This window comes from Strix uralensis, chromosome 13 (genome assembly GCF_047716275.1).
Source record: "Strix uralensis isolate ZFMK-TIS-50842 chromosome 13, bStrUra1, whole genome shotgun sequence".
Lineage (NCBI taxonomy): Eukaryota > Metazoa > Chordata > Aves > Strigiformes > Strigidae > Strix > Strix uralensis.
In genome coordinates, this window is record NC_133984.1 from 1,720,001 (window position 1) to 1,746,648 (window position 26,648).

At 50.5% G+C, this 26,648-nt stretch overlaps 1 protein-coding gene across 4 annotated transcripts in view; it reads left to right on the forward strand.

The window, feature by feature from the left end:
- EDA (ectodysplasin A) overlaps window positions 1-26,648 on the forward strand; it is an 83,637-nt gene continuing 56,989 nt past the window's right edge. For all 4 annotated transcript variants that reach the window (XM_074882787.1, XM_074882788.1, XM_074882789.1 and 1 more), the window contains exon 1: window positions 1-379. In XM_074882787.1, the coding sequence (XP_074738888.1) occupies window positions 95-379 (285 nt within the window). In that variant the 5' untranslated portion in view covers window positions 1-94. The remainder of the gene's footprint in view (window positions 380-26,648) is intronic.

Here is a 26,648-nt window from a genome sequence, read left to right on the forward strand (position 1 = left end):
GCCCCGGCCGCGCAGCCCCGCGGCGGCTCGGCGCGCCCCGGCCGAGCATGGAGCAGTAGCGGCTCGGCGCCTCTTCGCTCCGGTACCGCCGGCCATGGGTGCGGAGCGCAGGGGGGAGGCGGCGGCGGTGCCCCGCGGTGGCTGCGCCTGCGGTGGCGGCGGCGGCGGCGGGAGCTGGCGGCTCTTCCTCGGTTTCTTCGCGCTGTCGCTGGCGCTGCACGTCCTGACGCTGGGCTGTTACCTGGAGCTGCGCTCCGAGCTCCGCCGAGGCCCGCAGCCCGTCGCCCCGCCGCGGCGGGACGGGACGGCGGCAGCACCGGGGTCTCCCACCGCCGGCCGGCCGCAGCGGCCCGCCGAGGGAGCGGACCGGCGACAGCAGGTGGGTGCCCGCCGGGGGATGGGATGGGATTGGGGGGGGGGTCCCGAGCGGGACCGCACTTGTCGAGGAGCCCCGCGCACCCCAACCCCCCCCCGCGCACCCCCAACCCCCCCCCCCACACCCCCGTACCCGGGGGATCCCGGCGGTGGCGGCTCCATCCTTCCGCCCGCGGATGCGGTTTCGGGCCGTCCCCCTCCCGTCGGCGCTTTTAAAAAAGAAACCAAACTCCAAACCCTTGTGTTTATTTAGAAAAATGGGGGGGGGAAGCCCCACACTCGCGCTGGCGGGAGTTAAATTTGGAGAGAACTTGGCTGCCGCCGCCTTGGCCGGGAGCGCGCAGGGGGCGCCGGGGGTCTCGGAGGGGCTGCCCGGGGCCGCCCGCGCTCCACCTGCCGCTTCCCGGTCGTGCCAGCCCCGCCGTGTCGGCTCCGCTCCCGGCAGCCGGGGCCTGTTGTGGGGCTGCTGCGGACGGGAGGAGGCGGCTCGGCCCGGGGAGCGGGGGGGGGGGGGGGGGGGGGTCGGGGTCTCCTCCCCGGGATGGGGAGGGGGAGGCCGGGACGGCGTCTCCCCCGCGGCCATCCTGGCGCTGAAGAGCTCAGCCCAGCTCTGCTTTAACTCCGCTCCTCCGGTGAAAATCCTGTTCCCTGCACACCCCGTGCTTGCTTCTCCCCTCCTGGGGTGGTTTTGATTATTTAAAATTTTTTTATTCGCGCGCCCCCCCGCCCCACAACCAAGATGCATCAAGTTTTTTGGTGATGGCTGGGCATCCCCCCACCCTTACCCCAGCAGCAGTTTATAAATCTGAATTGTGCAGGACAGGTTGGCTTCTGCCTCTGGTTTTCCTCGCTGCAGCATCGAGCCCCTGGGAGTGATGGTGCCCGGAGGGGCTCGCCTGTCCCGAGAGCCTCCGGGAGAGCAGGAGTGGAGCCGGGGCCTCCGCTCGCAAACTTAGCTCATTTTTTCCAGGCACGAAACTTCGCTGCAAGCAGGAGAAGCTGGAGGGAAGGAGTTTCCTCCCCTTCGAGCCTCGTGAGCGGATGGCCCGCTCCCCAAAGTGTGCCGGGTGGCTTTGCCGGGGGGTCCCGGGGGGAGCGGGGACACACAGCCCTGCCTCGGCACCCCAGCAGGCCTTGCCATGTTGGTTATCAATGCGTGGAGGGGGGGAAGCAGGACAAAAATAGCTTTGATAAAGCTGCGAGTTTGGAAACTCTTCCTCCTACTTGGCAGCGGGCAGCCTGTTCCGCTGTGCCGGCCTCGGCTGCTCCCGGGAAAGCCGGGCTCATGCCTTCCAGTGGGTCTTTGGATTCTGCAGCTTCCGATCATAAAATGGAAGTAAGCGTTGAACCGGAGAGAACCTGTGCTATCTGCACATCGCTTTTTTTTTCCCCCTCTTCGGTACTTAAGTGGTGTCAACATAAAGCGGGTCAGAGCGGCTTGATGTAGTTGAATTCTTAGGTTGTCTTGTAATAGCATGCGGCTGAAGTTGCTTTCGTGTTATCGTGCTGGATCTGTTTAGTCTTTAGAGCTTTTCTTTCCAGTGAATGTATAATGAAATACCAGGGTAAATAGTTGAGGCATTCATAAATTACAGTGTTAGATAATTTGTCTCTGGATGTGTACGAAGATCCAAGCGTCGCTCGCTACAGCTGACATACTCCAGATAAGGTAACGCTAATTATTTATTTCTTTATTTTACATCTGGCCTGTCAGGCGTAAGATGAAAAATTCTCTTGGACATATTGAAGCAGTTGGTCGTGAGAGAAAGTTTCCTCGTGGTAAGGGCAGGCGAAACGCTGAGCTTAATGGGCAGCGTACAGCTTGCAGCCCAACTGCTGGCACTGAAAACGCCCTGTTTGGAAACTGGTGCTGTGACAACGTGTAATTAATATTATTTGTAGTAGCGCTGCTCTCCTGTGCCTCACTCACTTTTCTGCCTTACTGTTTGCTTGAGTATGTGCAGCTAAAAAACACCTTCTGTGGCTTATGGTGCTGTGAATATATCCCTTCTGTGATTAAAGGAATGAAATGAGGTATTTGCAAACAGCCTTATTTAAAAAGTTATCAGCAATAATGTTGAAATCCTTGGGGTACGTACAGGGTTCTTAGCTGCTTCCCAACCTGTCACAGCCAAGCTGCGCTGCTGGTAAACCCAAAGTGCGGTCCCAGGCACGTGTATCGGGAGACAGATGCTTACATAAATCAAGCAGAAATTACTAAATAATGACTTCAAGAGATCTGATCGATGACATGTCCCTCCCAGGGACCTGGGGATGGGGCGGTCAGAGTCGGGGTGCGTTGGGGGGATCCAGCATCCCGATACACGCGGTGCTCTGAGCCCTCAAACCATCCTTGCACCGTGTTTCGCTGTGTGAAGTGTTTTCAGTCAAGAGGCCGAGTAATTGCTACATATATTACGATTGTACACGCTGATTTAAAAACAAAAAGTATTCCCCTCCCTGACCTTGGGGTTTGGGTTTTTTTTTTTTTCTTATTTTCCTTTCCTGACCTGAGGCAGGAGGGAGAGGAGCAGGGGGAAGGTCTGGGAGCGATGGTCAGCACCGAGCTTTTGGCAGAAATCTCACCTGGCCGCCTGCCAGAAATGACCTCATGACAGGAGTGAGATCTGGCAGCTCGATAACGGCCCGCTTCCCTATCTTACAGGGTATTCGAATGTGTAACTCATTTAAGATACAAGGGCAATTTTTCATGGCAGAGGTTGAGGCATTGTAGTTCACATCTTTGTCCCAGAAGCTGCGGGGTGTTGCATCACTGGTTTGGCTTCGAGATGAAAAGTTGGTTGATGCCGCTTTAATTCATCGATTGCTGGTCCCTCGGAGAGGCGATAGCGGATTTGGGGATTGCTGGTACATTCAGCCTTGCCTGATGTTCTAAAATCTAAATAATCCCTTCAGATGGATGTGCTGTGGAATACAAAAGTGATTCTGTCAGCGTGTTCGTTAGCGTTTGGCAGGCGCTTCGCTAATGGCTCCGCTCGCGGAGAACAGGCAGCAGAGTACAACGTACCGCTCATTAAAATATTTTATGCCTTAACTAGGTTGCGTTTTGTTGTCAAAAAAAATCATCCCTGTAATATTTGAGCCTCGCGGAGCGTTGTTTCTGTGTTTTTTCTCCGAGCAAGTCTGTGTCATGCCACGTTTCTGCAAAAACTTGTTTTTTCCGCAAACACCAAAAAGTAGCAGTCGGGGTCCTCCTGTTCCAGCAGTCGTTAGGTGGTACATGGCCACGTTCATTTATATCTGCCTTGTAAAAGCCTGCTTGCTCATTTGATGAGGGAATTGTAGGAATAAAGCTTTAGAGGTGAATTTTGTTTGTAGTCACGGATAACATACAGTGAGGGTGTGCAACGTAGTCTATGCACGCTGCTTTTTGTTATATCTAGTGAAAATGAGTAACTGGCTTTACTTGAGAGGGAGGCAGGAAAAGATTTAGGGAGTAATATATAGATTTTTCTCTGTTTCTGGTCAGGGTGCTGTGGCAGAGTAATTCTTGGTGAATTATTTGTGCTGTTTCACCTGGAGAAGGGTCGTGGCGTGTTGGCCCCTGTAACTGGCCGTGGGAAAGGGCTGTAGGTTGGAGAGGACAGACGGACATCGTGTTGTCTTTCACGCTTAGCCTGTTGCCTGCCCTCTGCCACGGAAGGGTCGTAACCGAAAATAGGGAATTGTGGCCAGGTACTTGCTGCCGTTTATCCTCAGAATAATTGTGCGGTGTTTCTCAAAATAATGTTGTTGGTCTAGTGTAAGTAGCTCTATATGGAAACGCAGCTTTGGAGGTTGGTCAGAACGTCTAGGCAAGGCTTATCTGGTGTAAAAGCAGAAGGGTATTAGTGCTCAGCCGTGAGGGCACCTGGGTGTCTTTTGCCTCACCAATGTGAAATTGCAGTTATTTTGTCCTTCCTTCTCAATTCCAGCTCCGGAGTACAAGACGGCATTCGGGTGCGATTTGCACAACGTTTAGATGGGTCTAAAAGGCCCTGAAGCTGCTTTGGAGGCTTCTCCCTCCCCAAGCATGCCTCGAACTCATCCAGGCGCGCTCATCCCTGTGCCTGCTTCCCGCACCCCGAGCCGGGAGGCTGCACCGGCGCGTGATGGATCAGGGACGAGCTGAAACCCGACAGCGTGCTGAAAGCTTTGAGCAGGGCGTCTTGTTGGAAACACTGCTCCGGCATGAGCCGCCTCCCTGCGGGGCACAAACCTTTAAATACCTGCTCAGGGCTCGTGCTTTGGGGTTTCATGGCTTCTGATCTCGGGTTATGAAAACCCCGGGTCGGTGCAGGCGGGCTGTGGAGCAGAAGGAAGATGGTGTTTCGGGATGTGCTTCGTGGTGGGTTTTCCCTTGAATTACGCTCGGCGGTCTTGGTTGTAGCTGGAGGAAGCTCTTTGGGGGCAATAAAGGGCGACTGCAGTGCGTTATCTGGCTAATAACACATCGGGGCTCTGGTAAACTTCACTCATGTTTTAATGGTGCCCATCCCTCGACAGAGGATAACATTCCTGAGGCTGCGTGAGGTTCAGGGTCTGTGCTGGGGAGAGGGGGCTGCAGCAGGGTTGCCTGAAATCAAATAGAAAACATATTTCTGCTACTATGCCTATGAATATTCTGTGCAAAATCTGGCATGAATCCATCAAACTCCTCCTTTTAAAAAGAAAATGGTACAGAGCATCAGGAGAGTGGCAGTGACTGCTGGGTGTGCTTCATTAATTGGTAAATTAACCGTGTCGTGCACTTTGCCCGGAGGGTTTGAGGCGCATCCGTGCGCTGTGGGTTTAACCGCCAGCGTGCAGAGGAACCGTGTCCTTCGGCTGCGCGGGGGCTGCCCGGCTGGGGCACTGCCCTGGCACCTTTCCAGTGAGCTCATTTACAGAGATTTACGCCGCTGCTTGGGTGCGTTTTGTTCCGCCTCCTCGCACCAAGCAGGTGAGGTGGACGCCGTGTCGGATGCGGTGGGATGTCGTTGCTCCCAAGCTGTTCAGCTGCGAGGGCTGGAGCTCAGGAATTCCCCTTTGGGAAGGGGGAAACAGTCAGTGAGAAAATAAATAACTGTGGCTGTGGGTTCCTGGGGTGCCTGGACACATCTCACCGGGGACACCCTCAGAGTGCTGGGGATGGTGGCGAGAATAGTGAAGCGGTAAAAAAAGAAGAATCTCATGTCGGGAGAGAAGAAGCAGTTGGAAAACATTAAATATATTTTGCAACTGCTGTGTCGAAGCTTGCGGCCACGTCAGGCGGGTTATCTACCCGGGCAGCCTCGCTCCGTGGCCAGTGGGGGACAGGTGTGACATTAATTCAGCGATGCACAGGAAGGGGGACGGGCTTCAGCTCACCTGGGAACATGGGGATGCTGGTATCTTGCTGGAAACAGAAAAACACAAATAACAGAGGAATAAGGCACCAGGACGGGGCGGCCCCAGCATCCTGCCCGCGCCGGGAGGAGCGGATGCCAAGGGAAGCGTGCAGCAGTGCTCTAGAAATAATTTAAGCGAGCAAGAGCGCAGCCGAAGAGAGCCGGCGCGGGGTTAGCCGCTGTCCTGAGGAGGCTGGGCGCTGGGACGGCGGGCACATGGAGCACGGTGCTTCCTTCCTTCCCAGGCTCTAGTGAGCTCTGCCCCGTCTTCCTCTTCCGGAGCTGAATTTGATGGTGTATTTTCTTTATTTTTTATTTTCTGCTTGTTCCATGACAGATAAATATTGCAACTTCGCGTGAGGACTCAGGACTTTTTATCAGCATTTAGTGAATTCCTTGATGGAGAATGTAGTTGCTGTTGCCAAAGTAAGTGTTTGACTGACACGTGACCAAAGTTGCAGAGTTTTTCCACAATTTTGAGATAACTGGCAAACACTCAAACCTGTGTTTTAAGGAACACTCAGTGGCATTCCAAAGTTATCTTTCCCTTAACCTCAGAGTACATAGTGCTTTATCAAACTGATATTATTCTAACCTTTTAACATTTTTTTTTTACCACATAATACTATAAATCTTCTCTGCTCTTCCATACACATGTAGTATCTTGTAATGCTAATTAAACTGCACATTATCCTAATTTTGCTCTCATACTAATCCAATATATTTTTCTTGACTGGAAGCCAAACCCTGAGAGCTTCAGAGCATGTGAAGCTCTCATTCCAGTCTTATTATATGTTAATGACTTTATATTTTAATATCTTTCAACACTTTAAGAGGATGTTATTTTTAGAGGTGTCTGGCTGCGAAAGGTAACCTGTATGTGAGAGGCCAAGGGGATTTTGTGAGTATAAAGCACTAAGTAAACTCTGTGCAATGAGTGTGTCTCTGAAGATGTGTAATCTGTCAGGACTCATTGTGCACGAGTACAAAATTACAGTGATATTTGGATGCAATTTTAAAATAGTTAACTGCCTTTATAGGAAAGAAAAATAAAACTCTTGCCTGGACGTTTACATGTTGCAGTTGTAAGTGCTCTCTTGTTAAACTCTTGGGGAAACACACTGTTTTTGTATGCTAATGGTGCTGATGCCAGTTGGGCCTGGATGCTACTATAACAGAAATAATTACTCACAGATGGGTGGATATTAAAATGAGCTCTTTCCATAAGCCCGAATAAAATTCTGTTGTAAGTGCAAAGTACTAAATATGCAAGATCGTATTGATGAAATGCCAGTGCTGTAATGTATTCCAAATGGCGAGTGCCAGCATCCTCCTGCTGAAGCTGCACCTCGGCTGCAGCCTGTCGTTCTCCAGTCTATCTGCACTTCCTCAGAAATGGCTCTCGCAGCAGGAGAGACAGAACAGCGACTTGAAATGAGATGTAAATCTGCAAGCGATTTCGCTCTGCCTCCTGTCTGTGCGTGGAAAGGAGGAATACGGCGCGAGGCTGAGCGCCTGCCGCCAGAGCCTTCCTCTCGGAGTCGTTCAGGAGACCTGAATGCGTTCAGAAACGCCTGGGATGCCAGCGGCGGGCACCGCGTTGCGTGGCTTTGCAGCCGTGGGCACTGCATGGCATGATTCTGTGGTGGATGTTGCGTGGTGTGACGTTGCAGTCATGGGCATTGCATGGCATGATTCTGTGGCGGGTGTTGCGTGGAGCGGCGCGTGGTGTGGGGTTGTGTTGCGTGGCTTTGCGGCCGTGGGCTTTGCATGCCATGATGCTGTGGTGGATGTTGCGTTGCGTGGCGTTGCAGCTGTCGGCATTACATGGCATGACACTGGCGGGCATTGCATGGCATTGCGTGGCATGGGGTTGCATTACATGGCTTTGCAGCCGTGGGCATTGCATGCCGTGATTCTGCGGTGGATGTTGTGTTGCGTGGTGTGGTATTGTGTGGCATTGAAGGAGCTGGGACTGTTCAGTGTGAGGAGGAGAAGGCTGAGGGGAGACCTCATCACTCTCTACAGCTCCCTGAAAGGACATTGTAGAGAGGTTGGTGCTGGTCTCTTCTCACAGGTGATTAGTGACAGAACAAGAGGGAACGGCTTTAAACTGCAACAGGGGAGGTTCAGACTGGACATGAGGAACAAATGTTTCACAGAAAGAGTGATCAGACAATGAATAGGCTGCCCAGGGAGGGGGTGGAGTCCCCATCCCTGGGTGTGTTTAAGGGTCGTTTAGATGAGCTGTGGGGGGATGTGGTGTAAGGGAGAACTTTGTAGAGTTGGGCTGAGGGTTGGACTTGATGATCCTGAGGGGCTTTTCCAACCTGAATGATTCTGGGATTCTGTGGTTGTGTGGTGTCACAGCTGTGGGTGTTTTGTGGCATGGTGTTGCGCTGCGTGGCTTTGCAGCTCTGGGCGTTGCGTGGCGTTGTGTGGTGTGGCGTTGCATGGCTTTGCTGCAGTGGGCATCGCGTGGTGTGACACTGGGGTGGATGATGCTTTGCGTGGCTTTGCAACAGCAGGTGTTGCGTGGTGTGGGGGTTGCGTTGTGTGGCTTTGCAGCCGTGGGCATCGCATGGCGTGATGTGGTGGGGTGGCGTGGCATTGCCGCAGCAGGCATTGCGTGGCATGCTGTTGTGTTTCACGACACGGCGGGGCGTTGCAGCGGCGTGTCTTTGTGTTGTGTGGCTTTGCCGTGGCGGGCGCCGCTCGCCGCGGTGTTGCCGCGGGCCTCGCCTGGCACGACGAGGCATTGTGGTGGTGCATGGGGCCACGCGGGGTGGGCATCGTGGTGTCACAGGGCTCTGCAGAGTGGGGCTGGCGCCGCATGGCAGCAGGACTTCGCAGCGGCTGGCAGAGCCCTGGCCGGGAGCCACTGCCTGGTCCGGCGGCCAGGAGGGTGTAGGAGAGGCCTGGGGCAGGCGCCCTGCCTGCTCTCCCTGCCCGCCATGCCTGTGCTGACAGAGCTGCCCCTGGTTTGGCCCAGCCATGAGCTACACGTGGGCCAGCACAGAGCTTCCAGCCAGCCACAGAAATGATGGCAAATGTGGCTTTGCAAGATCAGGCCCCCCTCGTCTCTGCTGGTTTTGCCTCCGCCATGCCACCACAGACACAGTGTCCCGGTGGCAGCCAGGAGTGACAAAGCCCCCATCCCCTGCGGCCATGCGGTGCTGGCTCCCTCCTGGTCCCTCTGTCCTTCCTGTGCTGCCTTTGTCCGGCCGCCCTTAATCCCGCTTTGCAATGCAATTCACCTCTGTGCTTTAAATCTCTCTTGAGGCGCATAACAAGGTGGGAGGGGGAAGATGGTGAGGAAATTTAAGCCAGGATTTGAGTAAAATCCACCTCAGAGCACACAACAGCTCTATAATTGTAAATTATATATGGGTGGAAGGGTTGGGGAGATGCTGTGTTGGGGCTCTGGTCTCCACCGTGGTCGAGGCTGAGCCACATCCGTGCTCAGACCAGCACTGATGCTCCTGGCCCTGCTCCGGGTTGTCGCGTGGCTTTGCTGCTGCTCCCTGCATGAACCTCATCACGCTTCTTAAATCAGCTTTTCTGTTGTCTTGTCCCTTCTCCAGTTTCTGTTTTGTTGTTTTAGAGGAGTGCGACATCTCCTCCGTCCCCGGCACCCTGGCAGCCCCCGTCCTGCGCTGGGGAGCAGGAGGTGGCCGGGTGCTCCCTTACCAAGAGACCCTCTGTCCCCCAGAATAAGGCTTGTGCCGTCTCAAAGAAGTGCTGTCCCTTGGCTTTTGGCTCTTCAGTTGTTTTATTCAATGTTTTCTATCTCCGTTACAGTCAGCATTTCTCTGTAGGTCTGCACTTGTGGGGTTGTAAAAAATAAATAAAACACTGAGCACTTGCAACAGGCAAAAAGGTGAGACCAGCGCTCTTGATGGTAGATCCTGTGCTGAGCAAGAAGATGGATATTTAGGCTGTGTTGGCTGCAGGTGCTCATCTGCCCCCACCCCTGCTCCCTCCAAGGGCAGCCCCCGTGAGGAAGGGGCTGCTTGGGGAGGATAAAATAATATCCTGCATCCAGATACACAGCCAATAACTGGTTAGCGGTAGTGGCGAGAAAGCATAAATGCAGCATATGTTGTCCAGCAGAAAAAAAAAATCTTTGAATTCTTCCTTTTATTTTCTCGTGGGTGAAGTGGCAGCAGCGTTTCCCGGGGAGGCGTGGGGCTGTGGGCACCGCGTGGGGCAGGCGCTGATGGCCTAAACAGACTTCACATGATCCTTCCAGTCTTCTCCGCATGCCGGCCTCGGTGAAATTAATCCAGGAAATAATTTTGGAGCAATTATTTCCTTCGACCTGTGCAAATAAGTTGCTGAGCTACTGCAAACCTTAACCAGCGCTTTTTAAAATTTTCCCCATGGGATAGAAAAATAGGATAAATCATTTAAAGCTGATAGCTGGAACTGTTGCTAACCTGCTGTGACACTGAGAGGACTAAACAGTTCAAAATCAAAAATTAGATTTTTTTTTTTTTTCTTTTTTCCTGCAGTTGCAGGGTGCTGCCTTAATGCCTGTCAGTGCGTTTCGGCCAGGGTCTCATCAGGCGTGGAGAAACCTGGGGCTGCCAGAGTTAGGAGGAGTGTTGTTTTGGCCTGGAAAGCTTTCATTCTCATGCCTTCCCATAAAACATACCCTATGGCGGAAAAACTAGATCAAAATAGGAATTGCTGGACGTGCAGCTGATGGGGTGTATCTAGAGAGCAGGATGAAAACGTGTAAAGAAAATAGTTGTTTTTTAACTGCAGCTGTTACTATCTTTTTAGTGATAATGAACTAAATGAGTAGGTTGGCTGCCTTTGAGCTATAGGATAGGCTTGTCGGTGCTTGCTGGGTTTGTGGTGTTAACTCTTGGCGGAGAGTGGGGGATCCTGTCCGAGGGGCCCTCTGGGCTGGGCGGGGGGAAGCCCCGCTCCATGGACCCGAATTACCTCTGTTGTGCCCTTGCGAGTCGATTGTGGGAGATTTTCGCTTTTAAAGATCAGAAGGAGACCTTTTCTGTGTGCTGGGAGATGTAAAGTTTAAAGATGTTAATTGTCATTTTTAAAGGATTATTGTATCTTCTTTTTAGCAACATCTTTATTGCTGACTTGGAGTTTTCTTCTGCTGTTGGAAGGGGTTGTTTTGACTCGGAATATGGCTCATGTGCAGATACCCAGACTGCTCAGAACTTGGTGGTATTCAGCAGAATAAGCAGCTGTTTTACTGGTGATGCTGTGCTTTAATTCCAGCTCCTCTGCCAGCACAGAGGGATCGTCACACTGCCGGTCCTCTTTGGTGCCTGCTGGCCCATCCTCATCCCTTCCCAAAGGTGGTGGAACTTAATTTTGAAAGCCCCGACGTACAAGTAAACTGTATGTGTAGGATTTGAGCTCCGATCCAGGAATTGGTGATTTTTGCAGCATTGGTGAAGTTTTCTGGGCTCTGGTGGTAGCAAAGAGCAGGTAAACGGGGGGAAAAAGAGGTTTCCCACACCAAGGGTCATGTGGCAGAGCTTCCCGAGGCACTTCTGCAGGAAAATGTGGCAGTGATGGGCTTTCAGGCGCAGGATGCTGCTGCACTGGAATGGGCTGGATGTGCAGAATCACCCCAGTGAGGTTCAATCCTGCTGCTGTGATAACTGCTAGAAAAAAATTGAGATACCCAGATATTTTTTTTTTTTAAAGCGAGGAACGGGTGTTTCCCAGGGCATTCCTGGGCAGGGGCTGTGGGTGAACCACCTGCCTGAGAAGAGCATCCCGGGGGCTCCTGGTCGTGGGGCTCGCTGCGGAGCAGCCCTTGGCCCAGGCACGGGGGAAGGTGGCCTCTGCGCTTTTCCAGACATGGTTAGAAGCAGGTTTGGAGACTTCAGTTAACTCTGTGTGATCTCTTGGTTGCTTGGTAGTCACCAGCACAGTGTAGCCAGAAGCTGCCTATCTGCTGGCTGCTGCTTTTGGGTGGGTTTTTTTCCCCTTCTTTTTTGAAACCCAGTCGGCCTGTTGTGTGAGACCAATTAACCCCAAATCACTTTGTTCTGGTGCTGCTTCTGTTGGAGTTGAAGTATTCTTCTGGGGAAAGCTTGTATCACCCGAGCACTGTCCTGGGGTTGCTTGGGGTTTTGGAGGGTTTGGTGGTTTTTTTGGTTTTGGTTTTCCTCATCTCTGCTTTACTGTAAGTGTGGGAAATCCCAGGACTGCTGCTAGCAAACAAGCTGTTTGGGTAGCAAAGCTCACGGGATGATGGAGACCTTCCCTTGTTGAAGGAGAACACACAAACCTCTTTCCTTCTGCATGCTTCTCTTCTAGGCTATGTATGTTTTCATGAATGAGTTTTTGCTTGTTTTCCTTAAGCAAAAGGTTCAGCCACAGCTGGACTTTGCAGCAGATATTTGCTTTTAGTGGTGAGCGATGGGATTGAAGCTCATTTTTCAACAGGAGTGGTGCTGGGATCTCGTTCGATGTAGAAGAAGGGAATGTGTGCAGGAAAAGCCTGACTAAAGCCTTCAGCTGAGCCTGGGGAGGCTCAGCACTAATCTTGCTCAGCTGCACTTGGCCTCTGCATCTGGCAAGACACCAGATCGATGAGAAATACCAAACCTTTTGCTCGTAGGGTGGATTTTCCTTAGGAGTTGGAGGGAGCCTCTATGCTCAGTAGTCATGTGGACGGTGACATTTTTAATCCGGAGAGACCCTGTATCGCGTCGAGCCCTGCAAAGCTCTGACTCTGTCCTGCGTGTTGCCGCTGCATGCCAGCATGGTGCATGGGGGCTGATTCTCATTTTGGGCTCAGCACTGGCAGCAGGTGGGGAGTGGGGAGCCCTGTACCCCCATGTGGGAGCCAGGCTGGGCTCCGTGGCTGCACCCCGCTACCTCGGCATCACCCCTCGCTGCAAATACCCCAGCTGGCGGCGAAGTCACGTAGCAGGGAGCGGCAGCCGGTGCAGCGCTCTGAAGAGGAAAGCAGCACACCCCTAATAAAAGCAGGATCTGACTTCAAACAAATGTGTACTGCACAGTTGTTGTTAGCACTCTGATGTGCGGCTGCAAGGCTTGGACAATTTATAGGCGCTGCATCAAGCGCCTTAGTCGGTTCCATATGTGCTGTCTTCGTGCGCTGGCTGGTATGAAGTGGTAGGATGAGCTCTCGGAAGTTGAGGTCTTCAAGTGTTAAATACAAAGCGTTGCTCCTGCAGGCTCAGCTCTGCCGATCCAGGCGTCTGGCGCACATTTCTAGCAACAGGCTGGATTTGCCAAAGAAAATTACGCTAGATACAGCAAATAGCTGTCAACTCTTTCCTCCCTAGCCTGCCAGTCTGCTTTTCTCTCGCTTTTCAGAATAACCGGGCTATTTGGAAGTGATATGGAAGTCGGGGCTTCTCAACACCTTAGCGATGCTTCCACTCGCTCAGCAAAGCCCCATCCCCTTCCCGCTGTCCTTGCAGCCCCTTCCAGCCAACAGCACCCCGCGCGAGGGCCGTTGGATCCCTCTGCAAACCCATTTTGGAGGTGAGGGTTGAGGGTCGCATCAGGCTGAGAATAACTTGAGTTCATCTCAGCTGGTACCTAAATATTGTACCAAAGTATTCAAGGGGGGAATGTTTGGCTGGAATATTAACTATTCCCATTTTAAATATTAACTGTTCCTGTTTAATGAAGACTTTGGGGTTTCTGAGCCCAGTTGTGTGCAGGTGGCTGCCGTTGGGCTCAGAAGAAAAGCAGAGACCCCTGGGCTGGTGACCTGGACTGTGAGCTGCTCTGCTGTTGGTTCCTCCTGACTCAAAACCATTTCTTCTTCCCATGTCTGAAGATGCTGGAAAACCAATTTTATAAATGATAATTCTGATAACAATAGTCTATGGGGGCAGTTGGGGCAGTTAAACTTTCCGCCAGGTCCCAGTGAAGGTTCCAGTGTGGCTTCAAGCTACTTGTCAGATCAGGTACTCAAGCAGTTAAATATTCCTACTGCTGGTGTGCAAAAGCCACGCCAGGTATCTTCCAGGGGATCCAAGTTTGCTATCTGAAATCTGGCAAATAGCAAAAATTTTTGTCGTGAACAGAAATCACACCCCAAGGCTACGGCTGACAGGGAAGGTCTCACTGACATATTTACCTAGCAATTTTGTTATCGTGCAGTACGCTTTCTCGAAAAGCCCAAACCCTGAGAACAATAGCAACAAAAAACCACTGCAGGTTTTGTGAGCAGATGCAGCTTCGAGATAACAAATTATTTTTGCTCTTTGTTTGACTACTTGGCGTTTAGTGGTTAATTAGAGTGAGGCCAAGTATAGTTAGTTCATAAAGTTAAAAAAAAAAAAGCTGGAATTGAAAGTGTTTGCATTACGCTTTTAACTTCAGTCCATGAGGCTGTTAGAGGCAGGCAAAGCAGCGGTTTAGAAACAACTAAAAGTAAACATTTGTTTTGGACAGTAAAAGATTGAGTTTGGAAAGGGCAGGAAGGCGGGGGGGGAATAGCTTGTGCAGCCCTTCCTGCAGGGATTTATCCTGAGGGTGCTGTGGAAATGGCACCGAAAAGCCAGCTTTCCCCCCGCCCCGCCCGCGCTTCGGCTTCGCCTTGCGCTGGGACTGGAATTGGTCTTAAACGTTGCTGGGAGGAGGTGGGCTGCCATGCCATGCGTTCATCTGCTGCCCTGTCTGTCCTGGTGCTTTTGGAGAATGAAGCAAAATTTGTAAGAAATAGGGGCACTCTGCTGTGAAAAATCAGTAATAGTTCAGGTTATTAGTTCTGATTCAGCTGTTCCCCTTTCTTTTAAGATTAATTTACATGATACAGAAAGGCACTGACATTGAAGTTGGTCCAAACGACATCTAGGATGCTCTGTTAACGTTGGCATTTATAATACCGAGTAATAAAACATTGTCTGGACTTAGAGGGTTATTGTACAAAGAAGGGCATAAGAAACATGACACTCAAATTGTGATTCCTGGCAGAAATGCTTTGCAATGGGGAAATTTCAGTTTAGCTAGGGTTGCTTACATGCCTTTCTTCTAGCTGAAGGGCAAATGACACTGTTAGCATTAAATGTTAGTAAATGACATCTTAACATGAAATATGCCTTACGTCTCCAAAACTGAGTTGAAGTTATTGCTGTTCCAGAAATTCTTCTTCCCTGGTCTTTATTTTCAGTCTTGCCCCAAAATGGACCCAAATTAAATGTTCATGCTACTAAAGAGCTTGGTTGTGAAGGAAAAACACAGATTAATTGTGCTTCGGGGAAAGGTCTGACAAAGAGCAAGAGAATACATGGGGGAGCTGGACAGCCCCGTGGTTCATTTTGTTGGTTCGCCTGTGGGCTCTCGTGTCGGTACGTGTCAGGCTGATGGGTGCCTGCGATGTAACAACAGTAACAAAACCCAGGGCAATTTCTTGGGTTTATTTTTTTTCTGGCTTTTAGTTTTTTTAAGGCCAAGAACTCTGATCTTGGACTTTTGTGGGGAAATTTTATGGTGGTTACCAGTGGTTTAGAGATTGAAGAGATTGTCCGTGTTGTAAGCGATGCCCTGCATCCCAGGCAGCTGCTGTTGTGGTGGCTCTTGGGTTGGTTGGTATAGCTGGGCTAGGTGTACTAATGGCTTTCACACCTTACGATGAGTGATTTAGGAAGAGCTGCTTTGATGTAGGTTGACTGAAAGCTAGTGAAGATGTGTTTGACAGCTTGAGCTGCAGGAAGAATGGACCGTCTTGCACAGCGCTCAGTTTTAGCTTTAGGTGCAATGAATTGTGCCACTTGTTTCAGAGATAATGAATTGGTGGTTGTTTTGGGCTCTTCATCTACAGAAGTTTTTTTCCAACACAATCTGCCAGGGTGGTTGTCCACGGGGAAAAGAGAGGTGTCAATCTGTTTAGGAAGTGCCGAATGCTACATCTGCAGAAGATCAGCAGAGTTGGGCTTTGCTGGTAAAGAAGCTTCAGTGACACGCTGGACTTAATCCATTGCTGCTTGACTTTCTTCAAGAAGATGCTGGAAGATGTAGTTGAGTATTGGGTGAGAATGATGGCTGTGTTGCAGGTTGGGTTCTCAGCTCCACCTCCAAGACCGGAGAGAGGTCCAGCCGTGTCATTGAGGCGGGGAGGTTCACCCTCTGTGGTGGCCTGAGGGCTAATTCTGAGGGGGGCTGTGGTAGCCCATGCAGGGCTTTGATGCAAACGATGGTTTTGGGACCCCTAGGCTGGTGGCTCTTATCTCTGAGTGAACCTCTGAGCAAAATAAGCACTTAGAAAAGGAAAGGAGGACAAGTTGGCTTCTTGGTGGAGCTGTTAAATCTTTTGGACATTGCCCACTTTTTCAAGCCTTGCCTATTTTTGTGGGGACACTTCTCTTTTATCACCAGTATGGTACTACCTGCTGCTCTTCTGGCCAGCCTGGGTCTGTTTTGCAGCAAGTAAGTAGTGTTTTGAAAGTTCTTGAACTTTGCAGGCTTCGAAACTGTTTTTGTTCAGTTGGAGGCAGCAGAGCATGTAATCTGGCGGGGTGGATATTTTTTCCAGGCAGCTCTATACGTTTTCAGTTTATTATATCAGTGGAGTATGTTGACAGCTCTGTGTACCATTCGGTGTTCGGGGCTCGTGTCTGGACTGCGCGGGCTGTGTCGCGCTGTTGATTCCCTACACAAAATAGCTTTCAGGCCTGTAAAGCTGTCACTCAATCGGTAATGGCTACGCCGAGCGGCGGCTGGGGAGAAACGTCTCCTGCTTTAATTGTTGGATAAAAGCAAGTGAGTGCATGTGCAAATTGTATGTCTGTGGCAGGATTTCCCTTTTGCTATTCTTCTGTTGCCTGCTTTCTCCAAGACCCCGATGAAATGACTTTTGGCTGGAGTCGGTTCTTACCGCAACCAGCTTTTGGTTCGCTCTCAGGCTACATCCACCCCCCAAAAATATCAGACTTTTTCTGTTAGCGCAGCAGGGCTTTGTAGAAATTTTTTCTTTTTTTCTTGGCCAAAAATCCAAAGGAATTTTGGTGAGGACCAAAAGACCTGAAATGAGGTGCAGCCTCGGGCGATGCCACGCTGGGTCTGAGCGTGACCCGGTGCTGCCGAAGGAGAGCAGGCAGCCGAGGTTTGCAGGGCCCTCGCTTTGCCTTTTGGAGCACTTGTCTGTGTTTGTAAATAGCTGCAAGGGGAATGAAACTTTTTCTTTGCAGATTCAGTTAGGGTGAGGTGGGTCATGGGTCTCTGAGGAGCACAGATCAAACCAACAAGCCTTGGTTTGATCTCACACCTCTCAAGTATTACTTTGATAATACCAAGCCTCGGATATTCTTAAAAAATTGCTGTAGGTTAAAATTGGATTAAGTTTTAAATTTTCATGCTACCCAGCTGGAAACACATCATTATGTATATTTTTCCACTTTGAGGATCCCTTTGGTGAATAAAAATATTTTGCTTTTTCCCAGTCTCATGCTAAGAATGAAGAAGATTATTCTCAGGTTTCTGCTGTCATTGCACAATGCCGACATTTTCAGATTGCAAAGATTTGGGTTATTTCTTACAGGATCCTAGTTCCGCCCCCTGCCCCGATATCTCCATATCGTAACTGTTTGCACATAAATTAAGCAGAATTCTTTGGCTGACTCTTGTGCACACCTGTGCACTCACATGTTCTGCCAATAAATTGCTGCAATTAAATGTTGCTTCTAAAACACTTGCTGAGGAATGATTTTGGAAATCTAAAAATTATTCTTCGAAGACTTGGACTTCTTACATCATCATTTGTGAATTAAGGCTACATGAAAATAGGTTATTGTTGAAGCAAATGAACTGTTCTTGAAAGTAGTCCGTTGGGTCTTCTGGAGCCGCAGCCAAGTCCCGTTTCTTCAATTTGAGGGTAAATTTGTCGGTGCCGCGGACTCCTCGGCACGCCATCTCCCCTCTGCTGCCAGAGTGGGCTCCCTCCTTCTGGAGCTTCAGCCATCAGGGGGGACTTTTTGTTCACTGACGGTGGTTAAAACCCCCCTGATGTTGGGGAGCATCTTCTCTTGAAGACTCCCCCAAAGACACTACCCACCAGTGCTGCTGTAAGGCATCATGACCCCGGCCAGGGCGGTGGGTGCTCGGTGCAGGTGTCACCCTGGGTGTTCGCTTTCAGGTGACCTCTTCCCCTACAGCCCATTGTTACTGGTATTGTTACCTGCATGAGGAACCCCCAGCAGACCTGCAGGCAAGGTGTTACCCAACAGGCCTGGAGGGAAAATTATAATAAGGCAAACAGGGAGAACCGCAGCAAGTTTGGAGTGTTCGGTGAAGGCTCCTGAGGCTCGGGCTGGTGTTGGGGTGATGTGCTGGAGATGTGGGGCTGCTGTGATGGAGCTGGACCAGCAAGTCTGGGGAACTGCAAAGAGACTTGGCCAGTTGTGAAATAATTTGGCTTTCGGGAAACGTGCTTCTTCCCTTGTACAGCTAGGATGTCTCTTGGATGTTGAATAATGAGCATTTCTATCTCTCTCTAATTTTATGCTATCTTTTGTTATTTTGTGCGATCTTGTTGTCCAAATGGGTGAGTATTGCCTGTAATTATTTGAGGCTCTTGACTGTGGTGATACCTGACAGCAAAGAATTCCCTAGGTACAACTTTTAATGGTTATCAGGATGAGGTTTTAGTCTTACATGAAAGGCTGAATGCATTGGATTTTCCTGTCATTCCCTGCTTTTTATTTCAAGCTGTTTCAGAATTGGCAATTATCAGGACTGGCCGTAGAGGTTTGAGAATGCTAATTATCATCCTGGTTATGAGGAGTTACCATAAGGGTAATTTCTTGCTGGTAAGGTGACGGTCCATCTGCTGTTATTACAATTAACCCATAAAGTTCCTCAGTGAGCTGAGTACGCAAGAAAGCTGCTTGTCATAGCATTAACGAAATATCACAGCACCAAGCTTTTCTTTCAAGTCTCAGGGTCACAGCCCTGCACCTTGGAATAAAAGGGGGGTGTTTATGGCTCCATATCAATCACCTCCAGACCAAGAGGTGTCCTGTGAGCTGTTGCCCTTCCCAGGGCTCCCCGTCCCAGTGTCTGACCTATGCTGGTGTGATAAAGTGATGAAAAACGCTGGGCTCTGATGAATATGTATAGGGTTATTTAATTTTTTTTTTTTTTAACTAGCTCTCTATTTGTAATCAGTGGCTAAGGTTAGCCGAGGTGACGGGAAGAAGATGCTGAGGATAATGCAGCGAGCCCCTGTGTGCTGCAGAGGTAGGATTTACAGTAGGAGAATGCCCTCCGAAGAGCGTGTGTTTGTGCCCACAGCCATTAAGCTTAATAATCTTGCTGTCTGTATCGACTTACAAATGAAAGCTTGCAGTAATTTGGAGCAGCATTTGAATTGTGAGTGGTAGTGATGATGCTGAGCTTGTCTTTTAATGCTGAGTTTAGAGTCTTTGAGGTTTGGATTAAAAAAAACTTCAATGAAACCACAAAAAAGACATTGGAAGCATAACTGAACAGGTGGAACAAATTTGTTAAATCTGTTATTGGGAAAACAGCAACTTGCTTTTAAGAAATAAATCAATCTGCAGCTCAGTGTTTCATAATGAGGAGTGGGATAGGAAAATCTAAAAATATCTACAAATGAGAGCTAATGCTCTGAAGGAACAGATCCAAACTAGAATATAATATTGCCCATTGTGGTGACAATAAGTATTTTAAAGTTCATTGAGATCCTTGCTGTGATGCAGATGGGACTTTAAGAGCCAGCATATTTCACTTGGCTGAGTCCAGTTTTTATTTGCATAATAACTTATTATATGTATTGCCAGTAGCTCGCAGAGCCCCTGGTCAGGATTGGGAAACCACGATGAGTTCATACTCCTCTGCCTGGTGAGACAATATATTCAGCGAAGAATTGGGAGGGAGGCGTCTCTAGCAACTAATGCAAGTGATTATGTGCTTGAAATGGCAGGAAAAAAACACAGCTTTTAACCCCTGCTTTGGGATGGGGGTGACCTTTGTGTATCTTGGCTCTTCTCTCCAAGTGCTGTTTCAAGGGTCTTTGTCCTTCAGCCGCGTTTGTCCCCGGTCCCCCCGCCTGTGGCCTGAGCTCTAGCAGCTTATTTTAATAAAGTGAAGGAGTTTATCCAGGTGGAAAATACGTCCATTGGCACCTGGGTTGTCAGGAGATGGGTGTCACCGTTGTGCTCTGCGTTCTGCTGCTTTTCTTGATTTCCCCTTCACCGTTCGGGCAGCAGAGCCAGCTCTGCTTCCATTTTTCTTGGAAAGCTTATTCCATATCCTCATCCCTCTCAGCAGGTCTTCCTAGCATTATTCCAGAGTTTTCCTTGCTTGGCTGAGCCCGGGAGCTCTGTCACACCCGGCCAGGCGAGTCTTGGCCATTGCCATCGGCTTTCGTGATCTGTCCTATCTTTCTTCACTCTTTGATATTTGCCGAGAGCTTCTCTGCGCAGGGGGTTTCTTGTGAGCGCCATTTCGGAGTAGCTGCTCCGAAATAACTGAATCCACATGGACAGCTGTTGCTCAGAGGGGAGTAGGTAAGTGCATCCATAAAGCTTTGGGTTTTCTGCCGCAGGGAGCGCGGCGTGGCCAGTGCAGCTGGTGCACGGCGATGGCCCGTCTGTAGAGCCCTGTGCGCTGGGGCTTTTCTTACAGTGCTTAAATTGAGGGGGAAAAAAACCCAAAAATGCTCCATCTTTCAAATTCTGGTTGGTGGGGAGAATCGGGGAGTTCAGGAGTTGTAAATGAGCTGGGCCGTTTTTCACAGCCGGGTATTTTAGACTGGCTCTTAGGAAGTATTTCTTTGCAGAAGGGGTTGTTGGGCGTTGGAATGGGCTGCCCAGGGCAGGGGGGGAGTCCCCATCCCTGGAGGGGTTGAAGAGTCGGGTTGACCCAGCGCTGAGGGATCTGGTGGAGTTGAGAACGGTCAGTGTGAGGTTCATGGTTGGACTGGAGGATCTTCAGGGGCTTTTCCAACCCAGATGATTCTGGGATTCTGTGTTGCTTGTGCTGGGACAGCGACGGTTGCTCGTGCTTGGCTGTTCCAGAGTGGCTCCTTGGCTTTGGGGCTGCAGAAGGTTTAGCTGAAACCAGTTTTGGCGGAACCAGGGCAGGCAACGGCGGAGTATCTGGGTGGCAATGCCGCTGTCGTCTTCTGTGGCAGGTCGAGATGCCTTCAGGGTGCTGGAGCACGGGGCCATGGCTGCCCACACACTTGTTGCTCAGCGTTGATGTTTGGCCAGTGCACGGGACCAGGTTGCCCAGAGAGGTGGTAGGTGGCCCATCCGTGGAAACGTTCAAGGCCAGGTTAGGACAGGGCTTGGAGCAACCTGATCTAGTTGAGTGTGTCCCTGCTCATCACAGAGGGGTTGTACTAGATCAGCTTTACAGGTCCCTTCCAACCCAAACTATTCTATGAATCTGTGAAACCGGCCAGGGCTGCCATTTTGCTTTGCAAGAGGTGCCGAGGGCTGTCGCCGGGTCCGGGAGTGCAGGGGATGCTTTTGCATGGCTGGGATTCCCTGAGCGTACTGCAACACGGCTTTCTGCCCCAAACCTCATCGCAAACTTAAAGGACTTTTTTTTTTTTTTTCCTCAACTAGCTGGGCTTTGGAAAGCCAAGTCATAACCGTCATCAACCTGATTATTAATGTGCTGGGCTCTGGAAGGATCCGTGGTTTTTAGAAACTCCGCCTGTTGCTTTAATGAAGAGTGGGGCTCTGCTTTCGGGGCTCGTGTGGCAATTGTGCTGACTCCTCCTGATGCTGCTGGAAGCCCTGCTCGCCTTCTGTTTCCGTGGTTTGCGAGCACTTTTATGTGATGCTCGGGCCATGAGAGAGCATCTCTGCTCCAGCCATGAGGAGCCGCACAATGGCGATGGGCTGCGCCCGGCAGCCCGGGGCAGGGGTGGAGGGGAACCGGAGAGGGGAGGGGAGGGGAGGGGAGGGGGGGACCCGCTGGCCAGGAGCCACCGTGGGTTTAGAGCCACCGGGAGTGGCCGAGAGGCAGGGAGCTGGCACCCATGGGTGCTGACGGAGGTGCGGAGGCTTTCAGGAGGTACACCGGCCACGCTGTCGGCGATTTTTCAAGGCCAAGGGGTTCATGGAGGCTTTGTGTTCCCGCTTTGAAGCTCGGGTCTGAAAGTGTTGTAATGAGATTTTATTATGTATTCTGGCAAGGTCTTGTTATTTTGTGTGTGGATTTATTGTATAATGAATTGAGTGATTTTGAAATGTTTTGTGCAACAATTTTTTGGAAAGGACATTGTATTTTGTTTATGGGATGTGTGAGTTTTTATGAAACTTTATTTAGCTTTTAGCAAGAATAATCTTTATTCAACAAATAGTGCAAATAAATCTTTAATTGAACAAATATGTGCCAACTTTCAAACACAGTAACAAACAATGACATGAAACAAGGAAACTTTGGAACAATATACAACTTTAAACATAGTATTTAAAAAAACCCCCACAACCCCAAAACCCTAACAGAGCAGAGTTTGGACCGTATAGCAGGGGAGCAGCTACGTGCACATATATGTGGGACCTGCCCAGCTGGAGGGAGCAGAGGAGGGAGCTTGGTGCCTGTCGGCTTTCCAGGGGTGCCCAGTGGGTTGGGGGGCAGCGGGTGCCCCCCCCCAAGCCGGGGTTCGGAGGGAGCCGCTGCTGCCAGCTCGCACCGGGCTGCCAGACGTGACTGGGCTGCGCGAGCGCTCGTAGCTGTGGGGCGATGTGGAAACATGGTCTCCAGCAAAGCCGGCTGTCTCCGCGGCCGCTCCAGGAAACGTTTCATATATGTCCCTGTCCTTTCTCAGCCGCCTTCCCAGGGCGGCCGATGCTCCCCTCTTCGCGGGGGCATCTCCAGCCCCCCTCCCGGCCTCTCTGAGGAGGGGTGACAGGGTGCACCGCAGGGTCGAAGCTTTGCATCTTCCAGCCCGGCATTATTTTCGGGCTCTTTGCAGGCAGCCGAGTGCCGTCAGTCTCTCGACGTTTCTGCGTCTCACGTTCACGAGTCTTGTAGTAGCTGCAAACTTGTGCAGGCCGTTGCTCAACCAGGGAAATGACGTTAGCATCCCCTTACTCCTCTCTGTTTCATCTTTTGCCGCTTGTGCTGCCATTAAAGTTCATCTTTCACTCCCGTCTGAGCTTGCTGCTGGGAGCAGAGCTCTGGGAAGGGCCGAGGCAGCGGCGTGGGGAGGGCAGGCAGCACATCCCCGTGCCCAGGCTTGGCTGCTGCAGCCTGGGTTGAAAATGGAGCTTTCCATCGCCATCCCCGCTTGGGCTGCACGGCGAGAGGCAGCAAGAGCCTTTCCCGGGACGGCCGGTGCCGTTGCTGAGATAGTTGTGTCGTGGGTGGTGATAAAATGGTCCACATTGTGCACGTCATGCCGTTCTCAACCCCTGGGTGCTGGAGCCAGGATGGCACAGCGGTGCTGCCGGATTGAGGATTGCACAGCAGCTGCGTGAAAGTTTGTACCAACTTGGCTGGAAATTACTGCAAAACTCTCCTATCCACCGTGAAAGGGATTTAAATGAGTGTAGGGAGCCAAAGGGCAGTAGTTTGTGATACCTAGAAACAGGCAGGCTCGTAGTATTTTGTGTGCGGTTTTCTTAGAGCTTTATTAGCCCACATCCTCCATCTCTGCTGATTTTTACTCCTCTGTGAAATCTCCTTTTACTTGTTAAAGTACCTTTATCAGGAGTAAATATTTGCAATTGATCCTGGATTTCCCAGAGTTTTGCATCGACTCTGTACAAAGAGATTGCAGTACTAAATTTCTCATCTGTAAAACATACGCTAGTTTTCAAAAAAACCTCCTTTTGCAACCTGATGAGTGACTTTTATTCCTCTTTTTACCTTCAGGGCTGTCTCAGCATTTGTTTCACTTCACTTTTTTGAATGTTAGCCTTTAGGGAAGAAGGGCAGAGTCACCTTGCTGTTTATATTAATCTGATTCTACTGGATTTCCTTCCTTGTTCCAACACCTCTAGCTGGATTATGCTTTTCTCTTTACATGCCAATAATTATCCTAATGTATGGAAGGAGCTTATTAATGAAGGTGCTCATATCCCTGTATGGCTGCTGCTTTCCCTGGGGTTTGTGGGGTTCCTATATTGAAGAGAAAATAACTTGGCAGTTTATGGCAGGAGGAGACCAAACTCTGCTTCTAAGTGGCTTCCCTACACTTTCTAACCTCTGAAATATCAGGAATATGAAGCCTGATATTGCTTATTTCTGTGGGCAATCTTGTGTAGCGAATCCATTGTTATGGGGAGGAGCATTTTCAGCCCTTCATTGGCCTTTTCAGCCCCTACAAATTTTAACAAAAGAGCTTTTCTTCTAATAGTGAGCAATGGAATTGGGTGTTAATGAAAACAAATTAATTCTGAATGGAAAATTCCTTCTTGTCTGTGTTGTGCCATTCTCTTTTTATAGCACAAACCTACCAGATCTCTCTTCAGTTGCCCATACTTTTCCAGGAAGAATAAATGAGGCTTATGTTTCCAGAACTGTGAGCTAGGGGCATCTCGCCTTTCCACGCACCCTTGGGTTGAACCAGCCAACCTTCATCAGACCTTTTGTATGACCCCAAAAGGGCACAACGCTGCCCTTTGCTGTGCACCTCACTATTAAGCATTGCTTTTTCTTTGGTTTTGGCCTCATTTTCTGTGTCTCTCCAAGCCTCAGCTCCTTCGTCTTTCTTGCACATTGCGGTTATTTTATATACCTAGAGAATCTGGTCAAGGCTCTTCCTTTTCAGCTGCAAATATAGGCTTTGCTTTTCGTTTCCAGTCATGTTTGCAACATGGGTGGACTTTGTCCTTGCAGGAGCTGTGCAGAGCAGGAGGAGGCCAGTTGGGTTGGGGACAGTGTCACCCCGGTTCATAAATGGAAGATGTTGGTGCAGAGCAGCCTCGTTGGCCAAAGGTTGTGCCGGAGGCTTGTGGCGGAGCCAACATTTTGAATCCAGATCTCCTGGAACGCAGCCCAGCGTGCTGAGACACCATGCCACCACCTCCAGCCAGACCCGTGCCACTTTCCTAAAGCTCCCGTTAGCTGTTCTTGCATATAAAACAGAGACAAAAGGCCAACTGCAGAGAAGAACACCTGCCTGCGTGTTTTATTTTGAAACCCATATTAACTTCTGAGATCAATGAGCTGATGTCACTTGCACCATGCAGAAGGGATCAAGGAAAGCCATTGATGTGCCAGATGTGGGGTTGTAAGATCTGCCGCCTTCAGAGCAGTTGGTGGTGGTTTTGCCCAGGATTTCTCATCTTTGGTCAGGAAAGTAGGTAGGGAGGTGGTGACTGAAAAGGCTGCGAGCGGTGGTCTCCTCTCTGTGATAAATCCTCCTTTCAGCCAGCGCTTGAGCTGCAGCAGGCAGGAAAACTGATCAGGCAGGGGCATTTGCTAGTGAAACATTGGCATTTCAGCAAAAGGTACTTAAATATTGATTATAGGATTGTTCTCTAAACATCTTTTGCCTTAGGTAGGACATGGCCTGAATCTATGGAATGGCTAGTGATGGTGTTAAGGATAGACTTTCTTGATTCATGGTTTGATTTTTTTTTTTTTTTTAACTACTTAATTTCCCATTTAGTAAGAAGGGTATGATTCCTCTCAGGACCAAACTATAAGCATCAAAGCTCTCTCTCCGTGCTGAGCTGGTGCTCCAAACGCACAGCCTTCGTACCTCCCTCCAGCAGAAAGTGAGATGGTGATCTTGGTGTCCAGCCTGTTGGGAGCCACCAGTAAGGAGAAGATCCACATCCTCCTCTTCTGGGCGAACCACCCCCAGCACTGTGCGGAGGAAAGGGACGTTCCTTGGGCTGAGGCTGCATCATCCCTGGACCCACAAGAGGTGCCATGAGGACCACGGGGGCCGATTACATCGGTGTTGGAGCTGGTGTCCTTCCGAAAAGTGGGAGAGGAGGAGTGTCAGCAGGATCTTGGTGCTGGTGCTTGGTCAACCTTGGCCGGTTTGGAGTTGGGTGGAGGTCAAGGATGGCGAGGTGCAGAGAACGGGGCCAGTGTCCTGCTCACCAGCAAGGTGTATTCATATCGCTGTCTCATTTCTGACCTGTGAGAGAGATTTGCTTCTTGCTAATTGACTATATTTAAGTGCCTTTTCAGATCTCCCCACGTCTCGGCCCCAGTGTGTAGCTGCGGCTGCTCCTCTGCAGGTTGAGGGCTCAGATCTGCCTCGTGGGACGTGGTGGCCCAGGGTGGGAGGACATCCCTGCATCCCTGTGGGATGTGCAGGTGTCTGTGTCACAGCACAGGGCTGCCAAACGGTTTTACCTCGGATAGACCAGGATCCCGTGCAAGCCCTGGCTGGCAGCAGTGCTGCATTTCATATCAGCAGATCACCTGCTGCACGTTGGAAGTGGTAAGCCTTTTCTGGCTCCGTGTCAACAGTATATCAGGCATGTAAACGTGTTGGCAGGCAACCTTCATCTTTCTCAGACTTTTGAATCACGAGGGGAGGATCAACCAGATGTCTTCAAAATCCTGCCTATCCTGTAGCCAGCCTGAAGTCCAACAAGGAGAACTTTGCTGCTTGGCTCCGTGTCCGGGTCTGCCGAATCTCTCCCAGGTCTTGTAACCTCCGCCGGGGAACGCGCCGTGCCCCTGCCTGGGCACCCTTGGTGGGGTTTTGGCAAAGCCATCCCCTCCTGGCAGTCACCGGCCAGGAGCTGGAGTTCAGAGCCAATCACACACAGCCTGGCCCCTCGCTCCATCCCTCCTGCCACTCAGTCAGTGTTTCTGCCTTGGGCTGCAGGCTGAGAGCAGGTTAAGGTGAGACCTTATTCCACCCATGTGGAAGACTAGAAAGGCGCCGAGCTTGTCCTGCACGTACTGCAAGGAAGGAACGTGTTTGACAGTGCAGCTGATTTTCCCTGCAGACTGAAGAAAGGGGATCAGGGCTGCATGGCT